The 14,041-nt window shown below is 35.6% G+C and overlaps 1 protein-coding gene across 1 annotated transcript; it reads left to right on the plus strand.

Moving 5' to 3' along the window:
* Positions 1-159: 159 nt before the first annotated feature.
* On the plus strand, positions 160-1,130 carry LOC120204750. The gene is made up of 3 exons (XM_039204782.1): positions 160-549; positions 640-703; positions 818-1,130. The coding sequence occupies exons 1-3, from the start codon at positions 259-261 to the stop codon at positions 985-987; spliced, it is 525 nt and encodes a 174-aa protein (XP_039060713.1). The 5' UTR covers positions 160-258; the 3' UTR covers positions 988-1,130.
* The last annotated feature ends 12,911 nt before the right edge of the window (positions 1,131-14,041 follow it).

The raw sequence follows: 14,041 nt of genomic DNA on the forward strand, positions 1-14,041 counted from the left end.
CAACTTGTGGAGTGCGATTAATCTATAATCCCTGCCTGCTGTTGGCCACAATTTTTGTCAAGATATTTCTGCTTTGTTCATATATACTTGTACCTCACAGTTTTAATAGTTGGAGAAAGGGCCACGTACTGAACCTCTAGCCACCAAATTCACCAGGTGACTATCATTTTATATATATATATAAGGCTATCTTGGTTAGCCGTGTGGAGGAGGCCATTGCCGGTTGGTTCCGACTTCTCTGCCAAAAGCAAAGCAATCATGGGACTAAGGGCTCTTCCATTGTCACTTTCACAAAGCATTATACCCAAGCAACATATTCGCAGCCAAAGGTTAAGAAGCAAGAGTTCCCAAACTATGTTTAGAGTTTCAGCTAAACAACAAGAGGAGAAGGGTGAGGGAGAAGAGGCAAAGAAGAAGAGCAAACAATCTTTGTTTAGCAGTGTGACGGAGGCTCTGGATTTCTCTCAAGTTAGGTCCGGAAAGGATGCCGAGCTCTTGGATGAGGCCAGAGAAGCCACCAGGTCAGGTGGGAGAATGTCAAGGGAACAGGTGACACTTCCATTCTAATTACAACTCTTTCTTTCTGTTCCTCTTGATGAATCAAAACCAGTCAACACTTTTCCTGTTTGATGCATGCAGTATGGTGCTCTGAGAAGGAAAATTGGAGGGACATACAAGGATTTCTTCAAATCCTATGTTGAAGGTATGCATATGAGTATTATGGGGGGTTTGGATATAATTTTGGGTTCTTTTTTTTTCATTAATTAACGTTTTTTATTTTGTTGAATATATATGTATGGACTGGAATTGAGAGCAGTGGATGGAGAATATGTGGAAGAAGGGTGGGTGGACAAAACATGCAAGGTGTGCAAGAAAGATACAAGAGGTGAGGCAAGGCAAGTTGACAAGTTTGGAAGATATGTTCATGTGGCATGCTTGGAAAACTCCAAATCTGGAAATTTCTTCACCAGATTGTTCTCTGGATAGTCTAGCCTTTGTTATGAAATTTTTGTATTTCTTAGTAACATGGAGGTAAAGAAAATAGTTGTAATTGTTGGGATTTAAGCTTCACGCTTATTAATTGTATACTAAATATATGTATACCAATGCAATTTATTTTAAACGTTAGTGAGTCGATGAACAATTAACATAAAGAAATTCGGATTTCAAGATCAACGGGTTCTTCTGTCAGTATAAAACCAGTTTTTTAAAAGAAAGAAATCAACAACGAGATTAAGAGGCATGCAGTAGTAGCAGTAGCACACCAGCTTGGCCGAGTATGTAAATTCTAATACAAAGTGAAGCCATCGTCGTAGATCATAGCCGTCCATCAATGCCCTGGTGTGGTGGAGCCAATGCAAACAATCCTTTCTCCCCTGCAAACAACCAAATCAGTTCATAGCAAATCTTTGTATTGGGTTTGGATAGAAAGAAAGAAAGAAGATACCAGTGGCATGGCCGTGGAAGGAGCAAGCAGTAGGGGAATTATCAGCATCGGAAAAGAGAGTTTTGCACCTCAAGCAACGCTTCTTTGGTTTTGTTTGAGCTGAATCTGAACATAACTTGATTTTGACAAACTGATGGTTGAAGTTGTAGTTGAAGACAAGGGTGTGTGCCAAAGCCATTACTTTTCACCTTTTTGATCTCCTCTCTGTTTCAGTGGCTTTAAATAGATAATCATTTTATGAGGCTGGTTTTTTTTTTAAATTAATTATTGATATCTGATCTGTTAATCGATTAATTTGGATCGGATATTACAATGACGAGACTGATCTTTAACTAAACTAAACAAGGTGTTTCTGCTCATGAAAAACGTTCATATTCCCCTTAACCCAACTAACTGCAAAGCCCAAACCCATGCAAATTATGAAGCCTTTTTCGTCCAAGGAAGATGGAATCATAACTATTTATTTTATACATCACGGTGTAGATCAGGGTGAGCAAGTTGTACGGCATCTAAAATACGAATGAAAAATGATGTGATCAATTTTATCGGCAGATTTGTCTATCAACAAATGTAAACTGTGATACGTTACAGGATCTTAAAATTTAAGGTTCACATTTTAAAAATATCTTTATTTTATTTGAAGAGAGTTTAAGTGATGACGTTTTTTAAATAAAATGTCACGATTATAAAGTTATTTTGTAACATTTTTTAGTTTCATATGATATGATTTTTATTTTATTTTATAAAAAATAATCGTAATATGACAAATTTTTTTATATTTTACAAGCTCGTCTTATTATAAAATATTTTAGGGACCTTATTTTAAAAGATAGCACAAAGCCTCTAAATTTATTGAGACGAGTCTGTTTATCAGTTATTTGTTATCGGTTAACGGAAAAATTATAAGGTATCAACCTAGAGGGTCACTCGCACCAATATAAAATGTTATATATTTTGAAAATATTTTTGGTTGCAATTTAAAATGTTATATAAGTTTAAAATTAATTCAAACTTAATATTAAAGGTAACATTTTAGGTTGCAGTGTGAAATGTTACCTCTTTTATATAGTTTGTTATGATTTCAGTAATATTTTAGGTTGCAAACTAAAATTTTAAATGTTTTGATAATATTTTCAGTTATAGTTTAAAATATTATGCGATGCTATCACTATCGATTTTTAATCTTAAATTAAGTTGTAAATTTTTAAATTCCTTTATCACTACCGATGATGGTTCATGTTTGATTGACACTGTCGAAACGATTTTTTCAATAGGGGGCGCGAGATTTTGGAAACCGTATCATTTTGAATTATTCTCTTAAGATTACAATTTTTAATTAAAACAATGTGATTTTAGAAAACCTTTCATTTCGAAAATTTGTGAATTCATTCACGATAAAAACACAGGTTCGAAGAGTTGCCACCAATATTTGATTAGGGTGTGATTGGACACCCAAAAATGTTTTGTCATTTTAAATAAAAATTAATTTTAATTAAAATAACAAATTTAGGTTTGCGTCACTAGAAAATGAGTTCGGGAGTCGGTTACGCGTGGGGAATGATTAGTAGCCCCACAACGCCCTAAATCGGTACCTCATCGATTAATTAATGTCTTTGCAATGAAATTTACAAATTCGATTTAAATTTGGTTTATGATCCCCAACAAAACAACACATGAATTTTACAACATTCAAAAGCACCAAAATAGATTAAATTAAAATTACCAGGCCTTAGAAAGATAAAAAATATTCGATTATTTACAAGTATCGAGACCAGATCTTAGATAAGTTCTAACTATCTTTCTCGATAAATTTAAATAGTCGAATATTTTTTTTCTTCTGTTCCCAAATTAAAGTGATAAATCAATTTCTTAGGTGTCAGTGATGAGATACACTTTTAATTTAAAATCGTTAAAAGCGGATATCTAATCAGTTAAGACAACCCACTTAAACAGTTTTAAATTAAAAGGATATTACCCTTAGTTAAATTATGTAATCGTGTCGAGTTATGCATATGAGGATATCGTGCAAATTATGCAAAAAGGATGTCATGTAAAAAATAATTAAACATGCGATTAAAATAAATAAATGAGTAAATAAATCTAAAGCTAAAATCACTATTAAACAAATATCACCAAAAAAAATCCTATCAATGCATTACATATTCTAAGATCAAAGTAGAACCGAGACCACCTATAAAACTAAAATGAAAATCGGGAAAACGCTATGCCAAATATGCAACATCACAGAAACTTAAAATAACATACCCGCATGACTAAAATGTAACATGCAAAAACCTTAAAGTCTAAAATCTAAACAATAGAAATGAAACAAATCAACATTTAGGACGAAAATTAAATTAACATAAAATAAATAGACAGAATTAGAAACATGCAAACTTCAAGCTAGGGACTAAAACGAAACATGCAGAAAATACAAATCAAATGTACAAAGAACAGAAGTTAAATACATTACCACTCAAGACTAAAATTGAATACTCGTAAAATATAAAGAACAAATTAAAAATACTAGACTCCATTCTAGGACTAAAATTAAATACGCACTAAATACAAAGACTAAATTAAAAGCATATAAAACTCGAACTGAGGTATAAAATGTAACATGTAAAACTTAAAGTTCTAATGTCTAAAATAGAGAAAGTTAAACACAATACATTGTAGGATCATAATTAAATGCGAGTAAAATAAAGTAACAAGATTAAGAATATGAAATACTCGATACTAGGATTAAAATGACTTAAAACGAAACCTTGGGTGACCCCTAAGTTGATTAATCCATGCGCGAAACGGGGTAACAGAACACTATAGTTTTAATGCACACATATATACCAAACTTATGGAAGTTTAACCCTAACTCTCATTTGCTTTCTTCACACTCCCCAGCGTCGTTGTCTCTACCCATCTCACACTCTCCCTCTTCTCGACCAGCAAACGCTCGGCGAACCTCTCACCCTACTCTCTTTCTTCGATTTCTCTCCCTCAACACAAACGGCAGGCCATCAATCGCAGAGAACTACAAAACTTAAAGCTTTCACGAATACTCTGTTCCCTCTCAACATTCCTCCCCTTTCGACCGAGATAACTACAAGACTCAAGGCCATCACAGGCCACCCCGTCATGACCCCGATAAGGGGTTGAACCGACCCTCAAACATCTTCACCAAAAACTTCCAACCCTAAACCTAACTCTCTCAACCTCAATGACCACCAATCCAGCCATAAGAGCCGGTGACATTAAGGTAAGGACCTAACCCTTATCCACCTCTTTTTTTTTGGTTTAGAAATCCCGATAAATGGTAACCAAACCGAAAAAATGACATGCAAAGGGTGCAAACAACTCACCATATACTCACCCAACTCCGACGGCAGTGGGTTTCTCCTTCAATGGCACTCGAACAGACCATGTATGCGTTTACTCTCTTCCTTTGGTTTATTTTTGCTTGGCTGTGGCTAATGACGATAGGTTTTGATTGGTTTGTTTTAGGCTGTTTTGTGTTTTTCGTTGAACCCTCTCAACAATGATTTTTGTTTAAAATAGAAACGATGTCAAAATGAAAGGAAAGAACTTATGAAAAAAATCATAAAAAATAGCTTTGAAAATCGAATTCTAGCTTTGTATTTTTTTTTGTCAAATGAGAACAATTACATTCTTTCATGTTACAACCAACCTACTCACAATGTAATTCCCCTCCCCTTTGTTCGAAAAATCCCCTGATTAAATTTCTTCATTCCTCTCTCTTGCTTGCTAGTTTCGAACTGTTGTTGATGATCCCTCCTCTGTTGTTCGTGAATCCCTTTAATTGCCGAGAGCCCCCTTTTTGCTGTTGTAATTTCCTTCTATAGAAAAAAATGAGCCCCCCTTTTATTTCTATTTTTGCTTCCTTTTTTATCCTTTGATTCCACGTGCTATACCTCACTACATCTTTGAAATATGTTGATTTCCACTGAATCTTGGTAGTGGAGTGATAGGTGCTGCCTTTTTTATTTTTGTCTTTGCATGCATAATTGATGGATACTAATGGGTTTAGGTGACTTTGGCTTTAATGATAATTTTTAATTGATTTGGTGTAGGCTTCACATGAAATATGGGTAATAGTAGGGTAATGGGTTAGGTTTGGGGAATTTTGGAAATTTGCTTCAACTTTTAGTGGATTTGTTGGTGTAGGTTGATAAAAATGGCTTTGATGGTGGCATGATTGGCGTGCGGCGCTGGCAGCTGGAACTGGAACGAGTATGGGTCTACAACAAATAAAAATAAACAATATTAATAGTATTAATAATATAATTATTATTATTATTATATACCGGACAAAACGGGTGTCTACAACTGCCCCTCTTTGCTCATTCTTGTGTTAACAAGAATAGGGCAAAGATAAAAAAGACATTGCCTTTTTGTCCAGTTCCATCTCTGTTTTAAAACTTGATAGTATAGAACTTGAACACATTCTTCTTACGGGTTCGCTCTCTCTTTCTTTAGGGAGTATAGAACTCGAACATCTTTATCAATTGTGTCTGCTCCCTATCGCTTCAGAAAGTATAAGACTCGAACAATCTTCAACAATCGTGTCTGCTCCCTATTCCTTCAGAGAGTATAAGACTCGAACAACCTTCAATAATTGTGCTTGCTCTCTATTCCTTCAGAGAGTATAAGACTCAAACATCTTCATCAAACGGGTCTGCTCCCTATTCCTTCAGAGAGTATAAGACTCGAACAATCTTCAACAATCATGTTTGTTCCCTATTCCTTCATAGAGTATAAGACTCGAACAATCTTCAACAATCGTGTCTGTTCTCTATTTCTTCAGAGAGTATAAGACTCGAACATCTTCTTCAATCGTGTCTACTCCCTATTCCTTCAGAGAGTATAAGACTCGAACAATCTTCAACAATCGTGTCTGCTCTCTATTCCTTCAGAGAGTATAAGACTCTAACATCTTCTTCAAATGGGTTCGCTCCCTCTTTCTTTAGGGACTATAGAATTCGAATAATATTCGGCAAACGGGTTCGCTCCCTCTTTTTTAGGGAGTATAGAACTTGAACATCTTCATTTGCTTCACTATTTTCTTAAGTTTGATTTGCTTCGAAGGTCAAACCTGAAATTATGCTTGAAAATTTAAAAATCATTATACTCAAAATTTTAGAATTTAAGAGAATCTTTTCGAATCCATTTCTCTTATGAGAGCTTGTCTCGCCGCAACTAAATGTGAGAGTCTTCCTTTACTTGGTTGTCATTTGAACTTCTCCCTTATTGAGACCTTGAATCGGTTGATGACTCATTATATGCATTTTCTTTAAATCAATTGATCATCTTCCTTGTACTCGAGAACTTTTTCGATTTCCTGATGATCTGATGGTTTGCTCCAACACTCTTCCGAGAAGGCTTAAAATGGTTTTGCTTCATTACTCTTCAGTGAAGGCTTAAGATGGATTTGCTTCACAACTCTTCGGTGAAGGCTTAAGATGGATTTGCTTCATTACTCTTCGGTGAAGGCTTAAGATTGACTTTGCCCTAATCTCATGTGTGCAAGTCACTTCAATCAATTGATTTCTCTCTTCATACAAAAAAATCTTTGTTTTTTTCTTCTACATTTGTTGGTCTTCACTTCAAAGAAATGTTTCTTCTGTATATTAGACCTCTCTGTTCTTCAGGGTATGCCTCTTTAAATGCAACTCCTTGCGTTTGAGGTTTGAAATCTTTCTTTCAATCGTTGGGATTTTAACATCCTGCATCTTCTCTTTTCACCAGAAGATCTGTCAAAATCATGTGTTTATGTATGAAACACTAATGCAATTAAATATGTCAGTGTAATGCATTTTCTTTTATGCAAACGATGTTTTCATGAATGCATAAATGTTGAATCAATCTTCACTTGGCTCTAGAGTGGTGAGCTCGATCTTCTTCACTTGATCATTCTTTCAAGGCCTACTCAAATATTGATGTAGCAACTCATAATTCCCAACTTGCACTTGTGAAGATCCATCTAATATTCTTCTATTTTCTTGTTGTCTTCGTGTTCTGTCTTCATTTCGAAGAAAACATTGTCTTTCTCAACTTCTTGCTATGGTCAGAAATATGACTATGTTTCCCCATTTTTTGAGACTATGCATATGACTAGGCCAAACTCCGTAAAGATCAAAGGGAGTGATGTGTCTATTCTGATTTAACTCTTGCAACATATCACAAGGAGGATCTATCCCGATTTTTATGTCACCACATCTCATCATATATCAAACAAAGTTCATTTATACCATATCATGTCGAGAGGTTTATCAATAGCCCATCATTCAACCTTAGTTGGTTCCACTAATTTCTTGTTGTTAAAAGTTTATCACCTCTTCCGCGGACAAAAATCTCCATCATTTCTCATTTTTAACCTTGGGGTTGCAGAAGATAATCTTCATCCTATATAATGGAAACAATCCATAATCGCAACACTGATTCATCACCATATTCATTGTAAAACATTCGACAATATATTCATCTCTTCATGTGGCTTCTGCTCATATCTTTCGACTGGAGAAGTTCTTCGCATAGCGTTCAAAGTTTTTGTATGGTATTAGAAGGATACCAAAACGCAATGGAAATCACAAAAGTCATGCAACTAATGATTGACGAAATGATTATATACAGTAAACCCCACTATCATTGCTTCTCCATTTTCACTCTTCATACATTCATGTCCCATCGGAACTATTTTTTCAATTCAATGATCGTTCCACAGGTCTTCACAAGCTTCCAAAGATGCCTCATATTAACACCTCTAGTTGAATTATGCCTTCACTAGTGCCGTAATATTATCTTATACTGGTACGGCCCTTCAAAATGCTCCAACATCTCAGATTGTAAGGCTCACTCTCAATGCCTTCTTGGTCTAAATCTTGTCATCTCAACATGATATTGGTTCAGTCGTGCCCCAACATTGTCTTATACTGGTACGAGCCTTCAAAATGCCCCATCACCTCAAATTGTAAGGCTCATTCTTCATGCCTCATTGGTTTGAATCTTGTCATCTCAACATGATGTGGGTTCAGTCGTGCCCGAACATATCACAACTTGAATGTTCTCATTCTGGTGTCACTACACAGTAGTGTTGTCAAATAGTTTGAGGGCTTTTCTTCATACTACTTAAGAAGTGATCAATTTTTCTCTTCATACAAGCTAGGATATGTGCCCCTTCTGAATAATGAGGTCATCTTCTTCCTGATGGGTTAATAACAACGTCATAAGGAAATGCTACAAGCTCTTATTCTTCATCCATTCTGATCTCTTTAGACCACCTGCTTCAAGATTGTAGAATGCTTCGTGTTTTGGCATTGCTTATTCTTCTTCTCCAGTAGAGGCACAATAAGCCTCACCAGCTTCAAGGACCTTTTACATTTGAATTGTCCTGTTTGAAAATATTTTTTTCCTTTATTTTATTTTAGGGATCAAAGAATGAAAGAATTTTATAAAACATTTCCCTTTAATTCAGGCTCACAATTGAATCAAATCATGAACATGAGTTCACAGAATATCAAAAGAATCAATAGATCTTTAATGTTTTTAGGGTTATAGCTCTTTGACAAATATCAAAATTGAGGGGTTGGTTTCGGGTTGGCCTCCTATTTTCTAAGGTTTCAACCACCACAATATCATTTCCTTCTCGTTCATCGTGAACATCGCAACATGCCCTTCTTTCTTGGCTTGGTATTTTAATCAGATGTGGACAAAATGACGTAACTAGCATAATCAATTACTAGACTTTCTAGAACACTTCTATTTCAGTTCTCTGAAATCTTTCATTTGTTCAAGCTTCGTAGACTCATCTAACCAAGGCAGTGCAGAAATATCGATCTAAAAATGAAATTTCTGAGTGCTCTTGTGAAATTGACTATAACAGGTGTTCCTTAACTCCCTTAGTTCATCTTTATCGCAACTCCTTATTTAGATAACTTGATTTAATTTGCCATTGTCTGGCTAGATGAAATCAGCTTTATTGTAATTTGCCTTTATCGGTCTAGCTGAAGGGTTCATCTCATCACAAAGTCTTTGACTTGACAATCACAGTGGAGCATACACCGAATTGTCAGGTATCCTATCATGGTCATGGTTTGAATATAATCTATTCATAAAGCCAGGGCTTTCGAGTTTCCTCTATAACCAATTGCCTTAGCGGAATAGCTCAACTTTATTGTATACACATATATTATATATATTTTGATGGGTATGTGGATTCAATTTCTTAAGCTTGTCAAGGAGAACCTGTCATAGTCTAGGTGTTGTTGAAAGTCAGAAAATTTCATCGTTAGAGTTCAATTTCCAAGCAACTGACCTAAATTAGATTCACCTACTCGACTATTTCATCCGTAAAGATCATAATCATCATTGAACTTTCATCAACAAAAGTGTGGTCTATTCAGTTTTGTGATATCATACACAAAAGATGCCCCATGTTGTCCGCTCCTATACATACCTGAATACCAAGCCTATGGTCCATTCCTTTATGATAGGAGAAGGCTATATCGGTCCCTGCAATAAAAATGTATGGTGTTCGAGTGTATCTTCTGGGGGTAAGGTCCATGGTCCTTGTTTTATCAGGTTTCAACCTTGCCATTTTGTCAAATATGTATAACTCTAATCATTAAAGAGCTTTTAATTCAATTGATATTCAAAGAATTTCAAGTCATGAATTCGATTCAATGCTCACCATCCTTAAAGTAACATGAATTCATTTAAATATCATTACAAAAACTGATGAGAAAGTTCAAAAAACATGTTCAAACAAGATGTTGCAAATGAAAAAAAAGTTCCATGATGAACAAAATGATTTCTACGCCATCAGGATACTCCACTATTCTTCTGATGCAGTGATGTTTGATTCGATCGGGTGCTACGCATTGTGCTCTAGTGCCCCACTTGAGCTCGTCATCCATTGTTCCACCAATTATTGTGTCAACGTCCCATTTTCAACAAGTCTATCTATCTCCTTGAACAACATCCTACAATTTTTCGTAGCATGCCCTAATGCCCCTAAGTGGAAATCACAGACACTATATGGATCGTAATTGTGGGCAAAAGGATTTGGTGGTAATTTTATTGGCTTCGGTTTGAGGCGTTGACATTTAATTAAATGTGGGTACAAATATGATATAGGAATTTGGAACACCTTTAAAGTATTTTTTGATCATGGGACCTTCTTTGGACGACTTGAGCACCCAGTTGCCCCTTTTTTTGCAGTCGTGAGAGCTCTGGACGTGACATTCATTCACCTCATCAACTCTTCCCTCTTGACTTCTCAGGCTTTTAGAATTGACTTTCAAGTTTCCTTTGCTGATTGCATCTTCAATTGATTCTCCATCCACCATAAGATCCTTGAAGCCATTTATCAAATTTCCCAGCATTAACTCAAAGAAATGGGCTGGAAGAGAATCATGAAACATACATGATATTTCTTCTTCTAGCAAAGGAGGCTGAACTTGTGCCGCTACTCCTCTCTATCTAAGGGCATAGTCCTTAAAGCTCTAAGTAGCTTTCATCCTTATCTTTTGAAGGTGATGATGTTTTGGGGCTAAGCCTTTAACATATTGATATTGCCCTAGAAAAGAATCAGCTAGGTTGACCCATGTCTTGATATGCTCTATGTTCAAATGATTATACCAAACTACAGCTGGGCCAGCAAGACTATCATGGAAGAAATGAATCAACAGATTATCATCATCTAAGTACCCTTTCATCTTTCTGCAAAACATTTTCAGATGAATTAGGGGCAACTGGTGCCATCATATTTCTCAAAATTAGGCACCCTAAATTCACGTGAGATGACCAAATCAGGAACCAAATTGAGTTCTTTGGCTTCTAACTCCTTGTGAGTGGCATTGACAACCTCCATATTTTTAACGGCTTCATTCAACCACTTGAATTCATTCTCAAACTGCCCATAATTGATGAGGCTCTTCCCTTGGTTTGAGTTAGATGCTCCGGGGCAAATTATCGCTCTTGATGTACCAGTCTGATGAGATTGATTTCCTTTATCCTCCATTTTCTCTTTACCAACAGCTCGTGGTGCCAACACCTGGACCATTTGATTCGATACGCCTTGTAGAGAACCCGATGTTTGATTCCTCGTATCTTGTTGTAACACGACCAACTGATCTTGTGATTTCTCATTAGATTGCTCCATTGCTTCCATTTGTTTGCTTATGATGATGAGGAACAATATAAATGAATGATCTTGTTATTACTGTCACATAACCTCCCATAAGTTATTTTTGTGTTTTCATAATTGATGCATATAAAATGCTCAAAAAATACATGCAATGCAAATGCAAATGCAAATGCAAATGCAAATGAAAAAGGTGTTAATTCCAAAACTGACCACTATAGAACAACCTTCATTTAGACAACAAGAATTCATTACACCATGTAGCCAAAATACAATTGTGATTCTTCGTCTCTTCATTTCCTTGAGTCGTACTCTTCATGGAATTTGGCACTACACCTCCAAAGTTGTCAATGTATCTTATCACCTTTGATGACGTTGGATGTCCTTAAATTGAATCTTGGGATCTTCTTCTTTACTTTCAATGCAAAGTAGTCTTCATGTCTTTGTGAATGGTCTTCTCATCTTTATGAATGGTCTTCTCGTCTTTATGAATGGTCTTCTCGTCCTTGTGCATGGTCTTCTCGTCCTTGGTATGGTTATATATATCTTCTGAGTCAACATCTCGGCCTTTTCACCTTTAAAGGAAATCTCCAATTAGCTTCAGATTCTTCATTCATCGGGTGTCTTTCTTCGTGAATCATTTGAATATCTCTGGATCTCCCGATTTTGACTCCATGGCTAAGAATTTCTTGCCTCATTATGACTAGCCTTCTTATTAGTGAATCACTTGCGAATTAACACCTTTGAATGACATGAAGATGCACATGCAATAAATTCACAATAAAATAGACATAAAACAAAAAATGGGTTAGTACTCATAAGATAAACAACAAAATAGTAAGTACCGTAAATATAAAATAAAACCTACCCTCACAAGCTGACTACCCAATCATGCTTAGTAGATCCTACCCAACATGATATCTACCCCCATGCTTTGTTATTCACAAAAAATCCTAACTACATGCATGCTTGTTCGAGAAAATAAACCTAACCGCATGATTTCTAGTTCGCATACATTTATTCAAAAAGTGAAAATAAATTACTCAAAATCTTTTCCTTGTGTACCCTCCTCACAGGATTCTTAAGGTTCGGGTTAGAATCGACCTAAGTTCAGGCTCTACATTCACTATATGTTGGGTTCAGTTCTAAAGCAATAGGTTCTCGAATTGTCCTTGTCAGTTCCCCCTTGGCTGCCGAACCCTCAATCCTGGCCCATCACATGCTTTTGAGATCGAGTTCAATTTTAAGGGAACACATTTCCTTATGTCCATGCGGAGGTGAATACCATCACGAGGACCATAAGGCATGAGCTCCAGGAGCGATCCACTATCCCATGCGGAGGTGAAAACCACACGAGGGAGTAGTCTCTCACTCCTACTTAAATAGGACGGAGCGGGGTTTTAGCTCATGTTATGCAAATGCAACTGTGCAGTGTGTGAGGAAAAGCGAAAATAAAAAAACACATAATCACAAAACAATAAAAAATCAATCCTCTTTCAACACATAACTAATCGGAAACCAATAGCAAACAAATCAGTACAACTATTTATTTGTTAATCAAATTACAAACAAACGATATTAAAACCAAATAGGGGATCAAAAACCAAATTAAATCGAATTTATAACTTTCAATTGCAAAGACAATCAATTAATCGACTATGGGCCTGACTCTCTAAAAAGGTCCCCAACAGAGTCGCCAAGCTGTCGAAATGATTTTTTTTAATAGGGGGCGCGAGATTTTGGAAACCGCATCATTTTGAATTATTCTCTTAAGATTACAATTTTTAATTAAAACAATGTGATTTTAGAAAACCTCTCGTTTCGAAAATTTGAGAATTCATTCACGATAAAAACACAGGTTCGAAGAGTTGCCACCAATCTTTGATTAGGGTGTGATTGGACACCCAAAAATGTTGTCATTTTAAATAAAAATTAATTTTAATTAAAATAACAAATTTAGGTTTGCGTCACCAGAAAATGAGTTCGAAAGTCGGTTACGCGTGGGGAATGATTAGCACCCCCACAACGCCCTAAATCGGTACCTCATCGATTAATTAATGTCTTTGCAATGAAATTTACAAATTCGATTTTAATTTGGTTTATGATCCCCAAAAAAACAACACATGAATTTTACAACATTCAAAAGCACCAAAATAGATTAAATTAAAATTACCAGGCCTTAGAAAGATAAAGAATATTCGATTATTTACAAGTATTGAGACCAGATCTTAGATAAGTTCTAACTATCTTTTCTTGATAAATTTAAATAGTCGAATATTTCTTTTTCTTCCGTTCCCAAATTAAAGTGATAAATCAATTTCTTAGGTGTCAGTGATGGGATACACTTTTAATTTAAAATCGTTAAAAGCGAATATCTAATCAGTTAAGACAACCCACTTAAACAATTTTAAATTAAAAGGATATTACCCTTAGTT

The sequence above is a fragment of the Hibiscus syriacus genome, unplaced genomic scaffold, assembly GCF_006381635.1.
Source record: "Hibiscus syriacus cultivar Baekdansim isolate YM2019G1 unplaced genomic scaffold, ASM638163v2 tig00000340_pilon, whole genome shotgun sequence".
NCBI lineage: Eukaryota > Viridiplantae > Streptophyta > Magnoliopsida > Malvales > Malvaceae > Hibiscus > Hibiscus syriacus.